This window comes from Athene cunicularia (assembly GCF_003259725.1).
Source record: "Athene cunicularia isolate RWA chromosome 4 unlocalized genomic scaffold, athCun1 chr4_part1, whole genome shotgun sequence".
NCBI classification, from domain to species: domain Eukaryota; kingdom Metazoa; phylum Chordata; class Aves; order Strigiformes; family Strigidae; genus Athene; species Athene cunicularia.
This window is the reverse complement of record NW_020799098.1, coordinates 1,627,063-1,646,536: the sequence shown is the minus strand read 5'-3', so window position 1 is coordinate 1,646,536 and position 19,474 is coordinate 1,627,063. Positions and strand designations below refer to the sequence as shown.

At 43.8% G+C, this 19,474-nt stretch overlaps 1 protein-coding gene across 1 annotated transcript in view; it reads left to right on the top strand.

Annotated features, from left to right (window-relative positions):
• ATRN (attractin) overlaps positions 1-17,701 on the top strand; it is a 154,521-nt gene extending 136,820 nt beyond the window's left edge. The window contains exons 28-30 of the mRNA XM_026846890.1: positions 1,665-1,772; positions 15,882-15,996; positions 17,107-17,701. Of these exons, the coding sequence (XP_026702691.1) occupies positions 1,665-1,772; positions 15,882-15,996; positions 17,107-17,231 (348 nt within the window). The 3' untranslated portion in view covers positions 17,232-17,701. The remainder of the gene's footprint in view (positions 1-1,664; positions 1,773-15,881; positions 15,997-17,106) is intronic.
• Positions 17,702-19,474: the final 1,773 nt, after the last annotated feature.

Genomic DNA, 19,474 nt, shown 5'->3' with positions numbered 1-19,474 from the left:
GCTTTTTGACTATCTACAATCTGCTCCAATATGCCTTTTTTTCTTCTTTTTTTTTTTTTTTCCCCTCTTCAGAAATTAAGCAAAACTTTGCCACTTGTCTTCTATAGCCATGAAATTTTATATATTTTTTTTATTAAACTGAGAACGATAGAGTCTTATATACCTCACCCCAAGCTTAGTTGCCTCGACCCCATCGTGCCTTCCTGCCATCTTGCCTGAACCCCAATCTTACAGCAACAGTCTTCAGTTTTCTACACAAAAAAAAAAAACAACCTACCACAGCTAAAAGATGGCTTGGTAAAGAAGAGACCATAGAAGGTTTATGAGTTCAAGAAAATGATGATGTAATTAGTTTTGTCCAAATGACTTAGCAGCATCTTCCTTTCACCTGTGTGCTGTGTCCTCTTCTACCGTGCTGGATGTGGGCAGTAATATCTTCCTGGGTTATTTGGGGCACGATGCATTTTGTGGTGATTTCTTTAGCACCTTTTGAGTGCTGTAAATGATCGTTTAGGGCTTGGAGTGTCCAGTTGCCCAGAATTAATGAGGAAATGCAGGTGGGAAGTATAGAGGGCGTTTGGTAGTGCCTCAATCTAGCTTAAAAGTATAGAGAGTGTAACTAGTATTGGTGCAGCTGAGCAGTAATGCTAAGTGGGTAAAGCTGTGTACAAAAAGTACACAGGGTTTAGGCCATTGCTGCGCTTAAGGGTAAGACTGCTGATTTTTTACAAGCTCTACAAAGTGTGTGGCTCTTTCCTTATTAAATAGGGGCACTGAGTTGCATCAAACCCATTGCTTCTGGGAATTAGGGTTATGGCTTCTGCATCCACTTACAGGTTGTGTAGCTTGCTGTTAGTGTTAGACATCAGCCACTAAAGCCAAAAAGAAGTGTGTCCACAGCTCAGCTAAAACTGAAATGCTGTTTCCAGCCTAACCATAGAGGAAGTGTCTTTTTTTTTCATGTGTGTTTAAAAAAAAAAAAAAAAAAAGGAGCTGCATCGTAATGCTTAAAAGTGCTTAAGAGTACAATAAAAAGATGTCTTTTGTCATGAAGGCTTGCAGAGATTTACCCGGAAAAAGGTTTTAACAAAACATGCTGCAACAAGGACACACTTGCTAGTTGATACATTTGCTGCATTCGGAAAGGAAACAAACAATAAAAAAGGATGATTATTCAATAGGCGCCTGACAGCATTTTGCTAGCGTGGTTATAAAAAAAAAAAAAAAAATCAAATTCTTTTTTACAGTAGTTACGTACTGCCACTAGTTTAATTTTAAAAGGGTTCCTACAAATCCTATGGAGTCAATCCTGCCGTGCCCCAAACAGGTGATGGCAAAAAACTGGGGCATCACAGCTTAAAAAGTAAATAGCTGGTTTATGGAGACTTAAGCAGGTGGATTTTCCCTCACAAACAACTCGGGCTAAGACTCTGCATGTAGCTTTACTTGCAGTAACTTGTTAAGTTGCAGTAATGTGAATATTTACAATTATCTGTCTGTCTCCTTAAGCTCGTTCAAACACCGGGAGGTTATTTTTCCATATTCATCGATATCCCTTCGTATTGGGTAGAACCTCTCAGATACATGGTGGTTTGTTGTTTTTTTTTTTTTCATCTCTGTGTTGGAACAATATGATAATAATATTTTTCTGTTTATTAAATTAGCAACTACTCCGTGAGATGCAACAGATGGCAAGTCGCCCCTTCGCCTCCATCAACGTTGCCTTAGAAACAGATGAAGAGCCGCCAGATCTCATTGGGGGAAGCATAAAGGTGAGAGTTGGTGCTTTAGGATGGTCCTTAGCACAATTTATCATGATGCTTGTTTTAAACTGTAGTTAACACAGTAATTCCAAATCTTCTAGTTTGTTTTATACCTGCAAGAAACCGTAAGCCCGGGAGGGCCAACAGATAGTGTTTTCATTTGCTTTTATCCCTTCAGATACGCGTTTACAACTTTTTGAGCTGGCTTTGATAAAAAGTTATATACTGTGTGTAGGGTATGAGATTTTTGTGTTTGCCTTGTTAGTTTTTATGCCTCGTAATAGAGAAGAATGCAGCTTTACACAGTAGAACATTTGGCTAGAAATAGTTAGAGGTGCTGCAAATAGAAACCATTTTCTGTGATATCTCAAAGCAAACAGGAATATAATTGTGCCTTGTGTACTGTAATAGTGTTAACATATTTCTGATTATAAATATATGTTTGAATACATCTTTGTGATGCGCAGATAGGAGCGTGGTGAAATCATTGTCTTACACCAGGCTGGCATGTTCTTAGACACAACATGTTGTATTTTTAGGAGAAGCGTATTTAAAAGGAAACTAATGAATTAAAAGAACTTTTAAATGTGATGCTTTGACTAGCCAGACTTGCATACAAAAAGAAAAACTTAAGAACCTGAGAACGCTGATTTTTGTTATCTAAGGTAGCTCTTTTGCTTTATTTAGATTTCAGGTTTTTGGAAGTCTTCCTCATTAGTCCAGGCACAAAGTTTCTCACCTTCTGTTACTGTGACAAGAAAGTTAGTTATGCTTTTCTGTAAAAAAAAAAAAAAAAAAAGTGTGCATTTTAATTATTGTAAAGCACATTAAAACAATCTGACCCCAAAAATTCTGTTTGGTGAGCAATAATATTTAAGCCTTGGCCTTAGTATCAGGAGATGCCATAATTAAGATTTCCTGTATAGCTTTAGCTCTTCCTTAGTTATTTGTGAATATAGTCCTTTATGGCAAATTTTAACACTTTTTCCACCTGATTGGTGTCTTGCAGCATGTTCTGGGTGGACACTATGCAGAAGCTTTTCAGTGTATTGTCTTACTTTCATCATTTGTTCTAGTTATTTACCGTGTTCCATCCAAACCTTTAGCTTGAATGGTTCCTGTGATTGCCTCACATGTGAGTGCTTCGTGAATTAATCGTTACCTTTTTCTGAGATCAGGGGTTGTTGTCCCTGTTTTGCAGAGATGAACCTTGCAGTGCAGTGAAAATAAAGTAAAATTTCCAAAGGTACTCAGTACTTTGGAGTAATTAAGTGACAGGGCAGCTAAGCTGACCTGTCTCTAGGACCTTTCCTTGGAGGCTCTCCGTGGTTTTGCTCCTCATTGACTTTCGTTTGACTCCAGATCATTCATTTTTTCTGAGTTTTTATAAATTCTCTACTTCTATTACAAGGATGATAGGCGCTGGAAGTCATTAGCTGCTAATAGCTCACCGAGACTTTGAAATAGATGCTTTTAAAATTGGATTGTCACTCAACAAATTAGAGGGAGCCTTTTATTCGTTGCTTCGTCGAAGAAGCCGTGGGATGTGTATGGATGTTCCCATCGGGCTGGGGGTGGGTTTGGGTGGCTGTAGCCTGGCTGCTGTTTGGTTTGGGTTGCAGTCTGTCTCTCTGGGAGCACTTCCCTTCCCCTCTCTCCATTTTCTGGAAATAAGTTAATTAAAAGCACCTTTCCTGTAGGATCAGGCCTAGAACAAAGCCGTCCCAAACTTTCTGATCTCTCACAAGTTTCTCTGCACTCAAACTACAGAGACAATAGTAAACTTTGGATCTCATATATTCTGGTTAGTGTGTTATTTCTCCTCTTGTTCAGCTGACAGCGCTTCTTCCCTTTTCATTTGGGCTTCATTGTACGATTTCTGCTCCGTCCCTCTCTGGGTTTTTTTTTGTTTTCTTTTCAGTTTCTTCTTTGATTATAGGAATGTTGAACTCTTCTCTTTTGAAGTGCTTCCACAGACAGCACCACAGACAGGATTTCATCTTTCTGTCACTCGCAGCTAAGCTTCCTTGCTTTCCCGTGTCTGCCATCATCTTCCATATCTCACTTGTCTGACCCCCTGGGGTTACTCAAGAACGGATGGAGAAGCCGGTTTTAAGCATAATAAATAAGACTGTGGACAGATGTCCGTTTCTGAGACCCAGAAATTGTTACCAACTGCTAATTGCCCTCTGTGCTGATAACTCGTACAAATGTTTCTTAATCAACTTGAAGCATAAATGAGACGGTCTGATTCTGGCAAATGGCACAAACCTTGTACAGTAACCTGAAGCCAAGTAGGGAACATGGACGTGGACTGTTGTGCCAGCAGGTAATTAATCTGCTGGAAGATCCGGGTGTAGAACAAGGATGTTTTTCCATGACAAGAAGAGTTGCTAAATTCTGGGGAGTTTTATATAGTTTTCTGTCATCCTGGAGAATTTGGATAGGGGATAAAAGTAATGCATAAAAGTCTGGAGTGTTTCAGCAAAGTTGAAACCACATGGAGAGGAGAGGAGAGGAGGCTCAGGAAGTTTGTGGGTCGTGAGCAACTTGGGGAATGACCCTTCTGAGATAGTTTGGCCTGTTGGAAGCTGCATATAAATGAATTGGAAGAGAAGTGAAAAAGCAGTCTCAATATCGGTGGGGTCAACTTCGTTTTTTCTCCTCGTCCCTTTTGCACCTGCATGGGGGAAAAAATAAAAGCTCTTAGCAGGAGGGAGCTGCAGGAACTTGAGCTGGGATGAATTGTGGAAGTGCCCTTTCCTTTGCTTTTTGTCTGTTCTTTAATTATTAGCGAAGAAGAGAGTGAAATGTTGCTATGCTGTTGGACCATGAACCATTCTCCAGTTGCTCTGCCATTCATTGGGACAAAATTTGAGAGGCTTCATTTTAATGCAAGAAATCCAGACTTGTGTTATCATAAATGCATTGATGTTTTTCTTTCCCCGTGTGAATCAAAGCCTTTGGTTAATGACGAGTTTATTTGAGGGTTACAAAGGAGAAGTGGAAAATGGGACATCTTGTCTGCAAGAGATTAATTTCCTTTTCCATTGTGCATAGCCAATTGGCAGCCAGTGTCAGGCTAGTTCCATCCTAAGCTAATGTTTTCCAGCTGGACAGTATTAGAACCATGTTTTCAATTAGTATTTTTCCTGGGGTACTTAGAAGTAATAGAAAGTGATTTACCTGCAGGGAAACTATTCATATTACAGTCTGCAGCTAGGCAACACGTAACTAGCTGCTTTGGTTTATTTCCCACTCAACAAATACTCACTGGATCGCAAATCTACCACTAAATTTGCTCAGTTATTATAAAATCCATTGGCTGTTCTCTGCAGCTTTTTGTGCATTTGGAGGTGCTGCGTATCACAATTCTTTTCTAAGAGTGTTTAACATCACTGGGTGTCTGGGACTCATCCAAGTGTCTGAACCGGTATGACTGTAACTCAGGCTTTTAGGTCTTGTTATCTAATTAATCTAAGTCCTGTAGTCCTCTGCAGCCATTTTTAGAAGAAGCTTTCCTGAAAGAATTTGCAAAGTTTATTATTTTGATGTTGATTTCCAGGTACGTTGAGGTTGGTAAAGGCACAAAGTTAACGCTGGTAGATTCTTGGGAAAAACACATACACAGCATAGTCAGCAAACGCTTAGCTTGAGCAAATCACCTGCAGGATCAACAAGAAAATTGTTACGTTAGAAAAAATTATCCTTAAGTTGGAAAAAAAAAAACCAAAACTGTCTTGGAAGCTTTGAGAAGATTTATAAAAACACTCTTGTAAAATGGAGCATTTGCCCAGTAGGGCTGATCCGTAGAGCGGCCTTTGCTGGGCTGTGTTCAGGGATTCAATGTGCAAAGCCAGGGCTAAGAGGTGATTATCTTTGCATGGGGATTGACAGGCTGTCCACATCTATAGTTGCCTAAATGGAGTGAGAGAACGGTGAGCAAAATCCTTGTGAAGTTCATTTAGCGTGTTCTGTACCTTCATGCCAACGTGCATTTAATTCTGCAGCGTTAGGCTTCTGAGGGCAAAATAGCTTCATTGCAAATCCTTAATCAGACATCAGCTCACCAAGCTGGCTGATTCCTTAAAAATAGCAGAAAAATTGATGGAAAATAACATCTCACTCTAGTAATTAGTTTGCTTTGTTATGGAAGAAAGTGCTGTTGAGTGTTTTAAAGACTTGCCAGAAGGTCCCATCTGTTCAAGAAGTACAGAGATGAAGTGGTGGGCTGATTTAGGAGCGGGCAAGGGATACCACAGCTTTATATTTTCAGGCTACTTGTATTTTGCATCTGAGCGGTGCCCTTGTGAAATTCCTTTTACATTGCAATGAAGCTGCTACTATCAGTAGTGAGTAGAGAAGTGAGAAGTTGGAAGTCCTGTGCCACAGGGCCACGGGTTTGGGGAAGCTGCACGGGTACCGCTGCGGTGAGGAGTGATTTGAAATGAAGCATCGTCCCGCTCCAGTGCTTCTACAGGGTGACTTCATCTTAATTTTTACATGTAGCTCTGAGCCCAGTGTTGGGCTGTTTTGTGCAGTGATGGAAGTTCAGCAAGGAACAAGCAAGGGCTGAGGAACTGATCAATTTTAGGGCTGTTATCCTGTGCTGGTTGTCACTCTTGGTGACTCATTTCCCCTTCAGTTTACATGTTATTGACCCACTATCAGTCCATCAAATTTGTGGATGAACCAGCTTCTGTGACCCTTCCCAATCCACTTGACTTAAAATAAGCCGGGTTAGTGTAAACTCAGCAAGCACAAAGTCTTGCACTTGGCTATGCCATCGAGCTGAGGCTGGGGGTCCTCGTGCAAGCAGGCAGGTTTGGAAGGATGGCAGGCTTGAGCTGTGATATATAAAAGTAGTCTTAAATAGAAATGACCAGGCTATCGAGACTGGAAGGGGGACAGAGCAGGTTAGGGTTTTTCAGAGGCGGTGTAAATAAGCTGAAAGGGACAGTCATTCGTTATCCTCAAAGGGGTAATGGTTGGAGGAAGGAGATGAAATTGAGGGACGAAAACACAAACTGTATGATCTTAATCTGATGTGGCGTTTGCTGGAGATGGTTCACATGCAGCCTTTGAGGCCAGAAAAAAATGGTTTTATTTCGCTTGATCTGTCTGAGGCAGACCGCTCGGGCTTTTTAGCTTGGCTTTTGAAATGCAGTTTAATTTCTGATATGTTATTTCTGGGGTTTCTAGTGTTTGCTGGTTCTAGGAGCGTTTCCTTGCATTAACGCTACGGCGTTCAAAGCACGTCAGTGTGTAGCTGTCTCCTTGTCTTTAGCAAAAGACCTTCCACTCGTTAGACTCGGTCCGTGTGTGCGGGCGGATGGCAGGAGCCTTCCCGTTGCATCAGGGTGACGAGGGACATACAACAAGAAGTGACATCCCGGCTTGTACTTTCTATTTGGTGTTAATTCCACTTACACTGGCCCACTTACTAATGCATGGAAAAGCGTAGGATTCCCTTTGAAGGAGCCCTGTGCTAGGTGGAGTTGCCAGTGGTAAGAAGGGAGCGTTATCTGGGCAGGCGAGGTGTGTAAAACGGATTAGCTGCACTAGAATTGCCTAGAGTCTGCCTGTGATCCCTTCTGCGAGAGCAACAACAAAAAAAACCTGATAAAACCTTCACCTAATTAATTATTTCCAGTTAGCTAGCGCTGGGTGTCTTGTTTTGATTTCTGTGGCAAAATTAGGGACTTGGGGCAGAACTTTTGCCACTTCCATAATACAGAATATAACTATTTGGAAGGGGAGCTGTCATGAGATGGAGAGACATCTCTTAAGCCTGCCTTGTATTTCGGCAATATTTGGCTGATAATTGACATTTAACTATGAAGACTGTAAATTTTTCAGCAGGATGGACCCCAATTTTAGTTGATACAGAGGAATTTTGCTGGAGGGAGAACAGGGAGCATGAAATTTCCCACAGGAGAGGGTATTTCTAAGCTTTTTTTATCCCCTCTAGTGCAAACAAGTGTGTCTTCTGATTGAAGTACTGACAACACCAGCAGCTTCTCAAAAACATTATCCAGGACCTATTAGTATTCCTTTATACCCAGTAGCTGTTTTGTGCGTCTTGTGTTTGCAGTCTTCATCCAACTGTCCTGTTTCGTTGAGGGTTTTTTTTTTTCCTTATACTTTTTCGTGTGCAAAAACCAGTCAAATAGTCAAAAAGAACCAGGAAAGTCCTGCCTCTTCATCCGTACAAAATCAAAATAAATGCCCACCATTGTCCATATATATATTTTGCTTAGATTTGATACCCATGGCCTCGTCCATCCCATCCCCTCCCCAGGGCATCAGCAGGGAATTAAAAAAAAGAAGGGTGAGCGTTGGTTTAGTGAGTGGCAGTGCTCAAAGCCGTGACAGGAGATTTTGTCATTTCAGGGTGACTGCTTTTGAAACACAAACTTGCTTAGCAAAATCCTTTCTTTCACCGCGAGCTCGTGTCTGTGTTTTGCTGGATTGACAACGTGCACTTCAAAATAGAAAGCAGTTGTTAAATGCAGCGGGAGCAAACTCGATGCCCTGCGAGGCTGGTTTGCGTATGTGCTCCTAATTGTTGGTAACTCAGGATGCTCGGATCCATGTTTTCAATTTCAGACTGTTAGCATTCATCTAAAAGCTTGAATATGAATATGATTTAGTTCCTCACATGCAGGAACCCAGCGTTGGGGCTGAGTTTGTGAGCAATTCATTCCCCAGTCCCATGCCACTTCCAAGGTAGATATCACAGACAAGGTAAATGTACATTTTTAATCTAGACTCATTTACTGCAAATTATTGCTGAAGTTCATTCATCTCTATCTTGGAGGACATACATATTACCCTGAGAATATGATTTTTTTAAAACTTAATACTCTATTTTTTATACAAAATTGCTTGTAACTTATTTTACAAATGTTCACTCGGCTTTTAATGGCACAATTTAAAAACTTGCAAATGGAATTTGACCCTTTTTCTACAGAGTGAAATCATCTGAAGAAGTGGAATCAAATAATAAAGTTGAACTGTTGCAGTAATGTTCCTCTTCTCTTTCCCCACCATAAGATTTATCCTTTATTTTAATTTCCTTACTGGAAATTGAAAACCATGTAGGAGTTATTTGATCAAACTACCGAAATATGTTTTCTTGTTAAGGGAAAAAAAAAAAATCTCTACAGTGTGGGTTTTTTTTAATACATTTTGAAAAGCAATATGCTGGCAGTGTATTACAGATCCTAAATAAAATTGATGCTATGTTTTTTAAATTACACAGAATATTTATTGTTCTAGCCATTAGTTTTATGTGACACATTATTAACCTTTCGAATTTGTTGAATATAAGCAGCGTAAATAGAAATAATGAGATGAAATATAAAAGAAATGTTTGGGTGGAACATCACGCAATTCAACTTGATTGCAGAAAGCATTTGGCTGTGAAATTGTCTCCCAAGGGAACTGGTGGTGCACTCCACACCTGGGTCACCTAGAAATAGCCCAGACAAAGGCCTGGAAAATGCCCTGTTTGTGTAGAAAATCCTGCCGGAGAAGGCGGACTAATTAGATGACCTAATAGGTCTCTTACTGCTTTTAACTTCTATAATTGTTTAAGCTTTATGCATATTAAGTACATATCAAAACTCATAAACAACTGGAACGCTTGGCTTTTTAGAGCTGGTTTTGCCCAATAAAGTCATCTGTGGACAGATTTCGCTGCCTCTAGGAACAATGGGGTTGTGTCACCAACTTAGTAAAATATCGTTAACTTTATATTTTCATCAAAAAAAAAAAAAAGAAGGGTTGCTGCTGTTTCCCAGCACTGCCTAACACAAACCATGTGATAGTGCTTCCCAGTTAGAAGCCAAATGCTGCAGTGCACCCTCTGGCAGCACCCATCGCCCGGTAAAGTGAGTTCGAATCTGTGTGCTGGGCTGGTTTGTTGGGTTTTGTTTGACATTTGCTCTATCCTCATTCCTAGTTGTTGGGTTTTTTTCCCCTCCCATATCCATTTATCCACTGGCTGCTGTGGAGTAACGGTCAAAATCCTTTGCAGGAGAAAGGATCAGGCTATCAGCTGTGCAAAAGCGTCGCTCCAGCACACTCAACAATATTTTTTTGAGGACAAGAAATAGCTTTAGGGGAGTAGTCTGGCTGCAGTTATCTGTGCTATGGACAGACACATCCCAGGCACTACAGCATCCCCTTGGCTGACCTCCATCCTGATTGCAACCAGAAGGGAGACAGTCTTCTGGCGACACGTTTCTGACTGCTGCGGTGCCTGTTGGCTGGGCACAAGCATGCTCGGTGTTTTGTCAAGGGCACAGCTCCTTCCTGATGGGCTGGTGGATGGCAACTCAGGGCTTGGTTTTGGGGCCATTCCTGTTTAACGTCTTTATTGATGATCCAGATGAGAGGATCGAGTGCACCCTCAGTAAGTGTGCAGACAACATCCAGTTGGGTGGGAATGTTGATCTGCTCGAGGGCAGGGAGGCTGCAGAGAGACCTGGACAGGCTGGAGCCATGGGCTGAGCCCAATTGGGGGAGTTTCACTGAGGGCAAATGCCGGGGGCTGCCCTTGGGCCACAACAACCCCCAGGGGGGCTACAGGCCTGGGGAGGAGTGGCTGGAGAGCTGCCGGTCAGAGAGGGACTGGAGGGGTGAGAATGAGCCAGAGTGTGCCCAGGGGGCCAAGGAGGGCAACGGCATCCTGGCTGGTGTCAGCCCTGGCGTGGCCAGCAGGGACAGGGAAGGGATCTGAGCCCTGGGCTCGGCACTGGGGAGGCCGCCCCTCGCTGAGGGGGTTCAGTTCTGGGCCCCTCACCCCAAAAAGGCCATTGAATGACTCGAGCGTGGCCAGAGAAGGGCAACGGAGCTGGGGCAGGGTCTGGAGCACAGGTCTGCTGGGGAGCGGCTGGGGGAACTGGGGGGGTTCAGTCTGGAGAAGAGGAGGCTGAGGGGAGACCTCCTGGCCCTCTGCAACTCCCTGCCAGGAGGGGGCAGAGAGGGGGGATGAGTCTCTGGAGCCAAGGCCCCAGCGCCAGGCCCCGAGGGAATGGCCTCAAGCTGCCCAGGGCAGGGTCAGGCTGGCTCTGAGGAAGGATTTCTGTGCAGAAGGGGCTGTTGGGCGTTGGAATGGGCTGCCCAGGGCAGGGGGGAGTCCCCGGGATCCCTGGAGGGGTTGAAGAGTCGGGCTGAGCCAGCGCTGAGGGATCTGGGGGAGTTGGGAACTGTCAGGGTGAGGTTCATGCTTGAGCTGGAGGAGCTGCAAGGGCTTCTTCAACCAAGATGATTCTGTGGTTCTGTGACCCACCACCAAAGGTGAGATCCTCTTATCCCACTGACTGTGCTCTTTCCACACAGCTCCAGCAGTTGGGCTCTGCTCTCCCCTCTGTGCCCCCCTCCTAGTGTGGGACTCTGCTGTTCAGGCACCACTCAAAGCAGTCATCATATGCCAAGTGTCTGAGGAATGCACCTTATTTGCATAGATTTGAATAATGTCTACTTTATTGTGCCATTAAGCCTTCAATAAAAAGGAATTGCTTCTATAATTCAACAATGGGTTTATCAAAACACTCTAAATGAAAGTCTCTGGCAGAGGCTGGTTTTAACCATCTGATGAAAGGTGTTACAAAGTTTGGAGGTCTAAGTATTTTATGTTTTTTGTTAAGTGGGCCATTAAAAGCCACCTGTCAGACTGAAGAACAAGCATTTAGAATGCCCCGATCTCTGATTCCCAAGTCCACTCCGAACCTTCTTGCACAAAAGCAGCTTGGATCTGCAACAAGAGTGTTCGGAAACCATGCAGGAGGCAGACACGCTGCAGAGGTGGGGAAGGAAAGGAGATGTGAGCTTCTCTTACCTTTTCTCACAAAAATTCAACTTGATGAAGCCAACCAGCTCCTCCTTAGCTGCTTTGCATCGTGGTAGCACCTACATAAAGTCATGGCAAAACACGAGCAGGCTCGCAGCAAGGCCAGCGGTGAGCGAGATCCGCAGTCAAGATCGCCGTTGTTGGTTGAACTACCCACGTGTTTTCCTCCCTGTCTGCAGAATGTGGTCCCCCAAGCTCCGCCGCCGGGTTTTTCTGTATCTGGCAGAGGGCACAGGATGCCCTTCACTCCCAGCTGACCTCTTGCTCGCATCAAATTCAACATTCCCATCACTCGGCGCGTGAGTCATTTCATCAGGCTGCGCTTTGTCTCTCGGCCCGGCGAGCGCACGCTCGGAGATGAGATGCAGCATGAGTCACAGTTCAAAAAGCAGGTGCCTGAACTGGTGCTGTCAGAAATAAATTTGCTGGACTTGATTCTTTATGCTGGTTTTTGCTGTTATTAACTGTAGCTTGTCTCGGGGAAAATGGCTGGTTTTGATGGACAGTAGGCCATTTCTTTTTTTCCCTTTTAGATTTAAGATCGAGATTAGCTGCAGCAAGATGGTCTTGTGCTTAATTCCTTCTAAATGAGTTTGCAACTGCCTGACAGATTTTGGATGTATCATTATAGAAAGTATATTTCCTTGCTTTGCATGGTTAATGGAAACAAAGTTCCACATACGGTGAAATATTTTTTACTGACTTGGCTTTTCTGAGCAGGTTGACAAGGGAAGGAAGGAAGCTCAGAGGTGTGTCCTCTGCCCTCAGCTATCCATGGTACATCAGATAAATTAAAAATTCACTGCAGTGTGAGGGTCAGACTCATACCCACGAAATAACGCTGAATTTTGGGTATTGGGGTGGCCGGGCTCTCCTGTCACTCACTGGGGCCAGCGTTGGCTGCCTGCTTGGCCTCTTTCAGCACCAGTGACACCCGCGTAGGAGCTGCTCATGGTTTGCAGTGGGGTCGGGAGAGCAGAGAGGAGGAAGACGTGTCACCTTGAGGAACAAAATAAAAATCCCATGGAAAGGGAAAGATTGGGCCTACAGGGACTCGTAATGAGAATTTCTGCTGCATGCTCAAGAGTTCATTAGTTAGAAAGGGCAGAGGAGGAGAAAGGGTCCTGCTTGGGGCTGCGAGATGAGCTAAATTACCCTCCAAGTCCCTTCAGCTCTGTGACTGAAAGCTGTATAATGAATTCCTTCTATTCCTTACCGGTTTATGATGTGCAGGAGAATCAGGGTGGGTTTGATACCGTTACAGAGTCCCTGTCAAAGCCTGCAACACCTCTCAGGTCACCCATGGTCCAGTGCAGCAGACTGTTGGGAGAGCTGGAGAAGAGAGTGTTTGTGTTCAGAGAAGAAATTCTCGTTCTGATGAGCCAAATGAAGGTGAAGATGTACAGTAGGGTAAAGCCCAGTGAGAGGGTCAAGGCACAGAAGAACGTCATACGCATGAATAAATTTAGGTGGGAAAGAATGAAGGTTAGAAGAAAGTTTCTGGTGTCAGAGCAATATGAGATCCAGGAGCAGGCAGCCTCTGGAAAGGTCTCACAGAGGCGATGGCACAGGCTGGAAGTATAACTACTTTTAAAACAGAGCATTGCACTTCTGTGTGCAGTCACCTGCCTTAGTGAAGTGCTGGGTTTGGTGACTGGGAGAAGTATTTTCCAACCTCCTGTTTCTGTGTATTGGCTGGAGGATGCTGAGCGGGATGCTGTGAGTCCCCGTGGCCTTACAAAGCACTGAAACGTTTGTGTTGGAGAAGGAACAGAGTTGCAGAATCATTTTGATTAGAGTCAGAATGTTTGGGTTGGAAGGGACTTTTAAAGCCCATCCAGTCCCACCCCCCTGCCATGGGGTCACCTTCCACCAGCCCAGGTTGCCCAAAGCCCCGTCCAACCTGGCCTTGAACCCTTCCAGGGAGGGGGCAGCCACAGCTTCTCTGGGCAACTGTGCCAGGGCCTCAGCACCCTCACAGGGAACAATTTCTGCCTTAGATCTGATCTAAATCTCCCCTCTGTCAGTTTAACCCCGTTCCCCCTCGTCCTATCCCTCCCCCCTGATGACGAGTCATTCCCCTGGTTCCCGCAGCCCCTTTCAGCCCTGGGAGGCTGCTCTAAGGTCTCCCCGAAGCCTTCTCTTCTCCAGCTGAACCCCCCAACTCTCTCAGCCTGTCCTCACAGGGAGGTGCTCCAGCCCTCTGATCATTTTTGTGGTCATTAATCCAGTAGGAGTTAAAACCAAATCCATTAATAAGGTATTTAAAAAGTTAGTATCTTCTTGGCTTGTTCAGTTGCTCCTTCACCCTTCTCTTGCCCTCACTACTCTGCTTGGTCTTTGTTGCTCTGCTTAACGCTGAGGATGAGTGTGGGTGCTCACTCTCACACCCAAGCCCTGTGCTCCAACCTCTGGGAATCAGCAGGGTTGTTTTGTTAACAGTGGAATCAGGAAGGTACTTGGCTCTCTCCAAAATAAAATAAACTTTGTGCTCGGTGCATGCTCCCGCTCCTGCAGCAGAAGTCTGTGGGCTGTATTTCTGCGCTTGCCTTCTCTGTGCTCTCCCCATTACCTCTGGTAATTGAGTCGCCTGTGGGATATAGCACCAGGGTATGCTTGGTCGCCTTGTGGGAAAAGCATTATTTTGAGTTTGATCCCTTTATGGGGGGGGGGGGGGGGTCATAAAGCAGGCAGACGGCAGCTTACATCGTTAGAGCCTGTAGAATATGTATTTATCTACCTTGCACAGACTAACAAATTGTTGTTGCAATCATTACAGTAAATATGAGATATGAAAACAGTTTTAAGTTTCATTTTGCTTGCTGTCATCTCTTTTTTCTTTTTTATTGAGCAGCAGTAATTTAATAGCATTGTTTGACTCCTGTTTGGGGTTTGGGGTTTTTTTTTTCAGTGTCTTGCATTGTATTGAGTTTCTGTTGAACGTATAAGTACAGTGGTACAATTTTATGCCTAATGGAAAAAGCAATAATTATTTCATTAATACCAGGGTAGAATTTGTCCATACGAAAGAAATCAGAAAGCACTGAGCCTATCAGGTAAAACAGCGTTTCTCAGCCTTTTTTTGCTTGTGCAGATCAGAAGCAGGCACTCTGGTACTCATAGACTCACATCTTCATCTCACCGTTGTGCCATCCCACAATAACACTGGTCACGTGTAAATTGTGTGTGGGATCGGGGCCTGGCTCAGGTCAGAACATATTTTAGTTTCTGGGCTGTGCTATGTTTTTGTCTTTCTAATAATATATTCAAATTAGCTGTTGTTCGTTCAGATAAAATCGTTCCAAGTGTACAATGGAAGGGTGATGTTCAAAGACACTGAGGGTCAGCAAGGGATCTGGTCCCCTGCTCCTCTAGGGTGGGAGAAAGCTGGCTGTCCACTATATCTTCCTAGTTATCAATTCGCATTTTACCTGAGAAGTTTGTTTTGTGTCCACGTTTGTAACGTAAGCATGGAATATTCATATTCAAAGTCAACAGGCTTCAATAAAGCATGTTGAGTGGTTCATCTTAGGATGCAACAGGGTGCTGAAGCCAACTGCAGAGCCAGGAGCACAAACCTGGTCCCCTGCTCTGCTGAACCCTCTGCTTGTCAACTTAAAAAAAAGGACAGGACAATCCAGTAGACTTTCCAAAGCACTTTCAGCTCCCAGAGCAACCAGCTACCTAAGAACATAGTTCAGAGCGGCCTAGAAGACCACTGCAAAATTAACACGACCCCTTGGGAAAGACCAGAAATGAAAGACAAAATAGGGGGAACACAGCTTAAAGCAAACACTGTTGAGATAGTGGTTTGGGGGTGAATGTTCTTCACCGTGTTTGTGCATACAGTGAAGGTGTTCTGTGGAATTAAACTCTGGAAATAGAAGTTGAACCGCCGAATCGCGCTGATGTTTGTGATACGCTGGTGATGGTTTCGAAGGAAAAAAAAAAACAACACCTCAATCCTGCTGTTTAGCATAAACTGCTCCTTTGTTACTGAATTTAGGGAGCCTTGTGCAGGGCTTTGACTTTTTAATAGCTAGATTTTTTTATTAAGTAAATGTGGGGGGTTTTGCAATGATGAGGGTTTTGACTGTTACTAACGTTGGGTTGAGCTACGTGCTGGAAATTTGCCAAGCACAGAAACACGGTTCATGCCCTGAAGCTTGTACGATCTGAGAAAGATGATGCTGGGGGAAGAGGGAGGGTGTAACACGCTGTATAACATTTGTTTTCTCTTCTTCCTTCCCTCGCTGCAGACTGTACCAAAGCCGATCGCGCTGGAACCCTGCTTTGGGAACAAAGCAGCCGTTCTCTCCGTATTCGTGAGGTTGCCTCGAGGACTTGGGGGTATACCACCACCAGGACAGTCAGGTGAGGAATGTCCTTGTCTCTGCTTGCTTGGTGTGAACTCCGTGCTCCTTCCGCAGCCTTACAGAGTCACCTTACAGTTTCAGACCTGATCCCGTAGTAATTGCTGTACCCACACAGCAGCTGAGGATGTGCTCAGGTTATTTTAAGCTCACTTGGGCCCTGCTAGCTTCTGACCTGAGGGTTGGTTCAATTTCTTGGGTCAGTTGATGGATGAACACTTGATATTTGGATTACGCTTTAATTTGTGGCTGGGGAAGAAGGGGGATTCGGTACAGACAGGTTGGCAGTAGTTACTTATGAAGGTAACTTGTCTCCCAGCATATCCCAGCATCATCTAGGTTGGATGAAGGAAGTAGTCCCCTTGGTTCCCAGCTCTATTTGTAGACATCAAGTCCTTTCAAAGCCTCCGTGCCCTTCTCTTAGCAGCTCTAGACAAAGAATTTTTCTCCATCCAGCTTAAGGTTTCCTTGTTCTCATCTCCTTCACACTTAAACCTGACATCAGGGCACTGAGACATAACCTCCTGGGCAGTTTGATCTAACTGGGGTTTTCCAGTGCCCAGTGAGCCATGGGGTGAGGCGGAGGATTAATAAAAGAGAATTAGCCAGGTTTGAGATGGGGTGGTTTGGTCATGAGCTGTGTTGAACTAAATCCCAGATGGCCAGTAGTGGTTGGTTTGTGGATTTGCTGGGAGGAGGCTGCAGAGATGATGGATGTCCGGGAAGTGCCGTGAAACATCCATGCACATGTGTTTTGAGGATTAATTCCAGCACATCTCCTGGTGCAGAGAAAGACACCTCCCTTCAATATTATGGGTTTCACGTCCATTAATACCTACGCTTCTTATTTCCAGCTTTTTTCTGCTGCAGTTGCTCTCAATAAAACATGCAGTATTTAAAAGCTTATTTCAGAACAGCAGCTAGAGTTTAATCTCTTAAGCCAAAATGTTTGGTGGTGTGTGGTTTTTTTTTTTTTCTAGTTTGCTTTTTTTTAAGAAGAACTCAAAAAATTATATTCATTTTGTGGCTTGGAGGGTTTTTCTCCTCTGTGGCAGAAGGATTTGTTTCTGTGACTGATTCGTTCCGTGACTGTTTTATTTTGTTGCCTCAGGTCTTGCAGTGGCCAGCGCGCTGGTGGACATTTCACAACAGATGCCAATTGCCTACAAAGAGAAATCGGGTGCAATACGAAATCGGAAACAGCAGCCCCCTGCACAGCCAGGAACCTGTATTTGATGCATGGACATCAGAAACTGTATAGGGTTTTAAACAAAACGGAAAAGTAATACCTAGGAGGAGGAGGAGGAGGAGGAGAAAGATTTCCGAGTTGTGTCACGAGAGACTAGAAGCACTCAAAAAAACCACACAACTTCCTTGAACCCAACTTTTTCTCTCTCATCTACGTGATAGTTGGCTTTATTTGACAACTTGCTCCACTTAAGTTTTACTGACACGTGGCTTCAGATTGCTCCTTTGTTTTCTTCAAGTTTAAAGTAAAATAATTTGATTGCAGGTCCAGTAACATCCAGTCGCCGCCATTCATGGTCCCTGTAAATAGAACAGTAGTCCAATATGAATGACACTCAGGTTTATACATGGAAAGTGCTTTGTAGTTCATGTATTTATCAAACTGTACAAAAAAGAAAAAGATGCAGTGTTTACAGGTGTCAGCTCTCAACACATAAACACTACTATTAATCTTCAAAGCATCTTCATCCTTTGTTTTCATTTAATATTATACATTGATTCCCTCATTATTTAAGTGGAACTCTCTTCCAGATACAGCGTTTTTGTAGTCATCGTGGTCCAGAACATCAGGAACGCAAAAGCTGGGATGGTTTAAAGCCCGGTGTCACGTGTCGCGCAGACCACACGGATACCTGGAGAAGCTGAACGTTGCTTTTGAAGGACTCAAGTGTTTACATAGTCTTAACCTGCTTGGAGTACACCACACACAAGTGCCTAGACTTGAACAGATCTAGGGAGTGAGGAGACTGCTACACACATTTCTTTTTAACATAATTATTTTCCTTTGAAATATATGTATACACACATATATATAGTCACCCAAGGCAATCTGTGTTCTTTGTAATATATCACGGGCAGTCCGGGGAAAATGGCATTTTCCTGACCAACAAACTACTCAACCAGATGGAAATATCTGGAGGGAAAGTAGAGTTTCAGTATCTCATAAGAAAACTCCTGGTTTCACCAGGGCTTTTAGTAGAAGCAGTTTGTGTTCCAGGTCAGATACATTATATTTTTTCTGATTTTCTCTGCCTGTTTGGCCTTTTTCCCTCCCTCTTCTGTCCTGCCGTTGTTCTGGATGAGAGCTGAGCTGTGCTGGGGCTCAGAGGCATCACTCCTCAGAAGTAAGATTTGCTCCATCTCCTTGCAGGGTGTAAAAAGCAACACTTGAGGTGCCAGATCATTTGTGGATGAAGTAAAAAAGAACTTCAGATAAGAAGCAGAACAGCTTCGTTTGGCAGCAGGTTTGAGTTCTACATGATCAGTTACTGCTGTTGCCCATTGGGGTTGACCTCTTAGACGTTGAGTAAGGTGGCTGGTTGGTGAAAGGAAGGGACTTGCAAAGAGAAGGCTTGGCTTTTGGGGGATTTATCAGAGCTTCTGAAGGACTCTGCCTAGTTAGGATTATGGTTTGAGGCTCAAGGTTGGACTTAACCTCCCAGTCTCTGCATGCTGGTGCTCGATACCTCCCTTGATTCTGGCGTGTGGCCGGGGGCCACGCGGAGTTGTGATTGTTGAAGCTGGTAGGAAGATGTTATGTGAAGGTGCCAAACGAGGCGTGTAATTGTTGCTTAATCACAGTCAGTGCAGTTTCATTCAGGGCGCTGAGTTGCTGGTTTCTGATGAGGACATCTAGTATTTATGAAATGGAGGAGTAACAAATTAAGGGGAGTTAAGGCAAAGTGCTCTTGAATCTTCTGTCCAGGTAGCACTCCGACAAAATGAAACCCAAGTACCTGCATCTTTTTATGTGCATGTTTTGGTGATCGATCACCTATCAGCCACGTTTTCGTTCGGTTGTTTGGGTTTGGTTTTTTTTTTTTAACCGTGTATTTTGAAGCAGCTCTTTGGAGCACGGTGGCATCACAATAAAGATGGGAATTGCTGTGCATGTCTGGACAGCAGTGATGGGGGACAGCCTGCTGGGTTAAAGCCCGTGGTGGATTATAATTCTGATTTTGTGTGTCATTTAACAAATACAAGAGGACTGCAGAAAAAATACTGTGGAAAAAATGCATTTTAAATATATATGTGTGTGTGTGCACATTGTGTGTGTGTATATATATATATATATATATACATATATATATATATATATAAAAAATGTACCTGCTTCTTCACTAGAAGTTTAAATGCCCTCTGGGGAAAAGAAATTATGGGAGGGAAAGGGGTGAGCTTTGTCTTTTAGAATGAAGGAGTTTAGGCAGTTTAAGTTTTAACTGATGCACAGA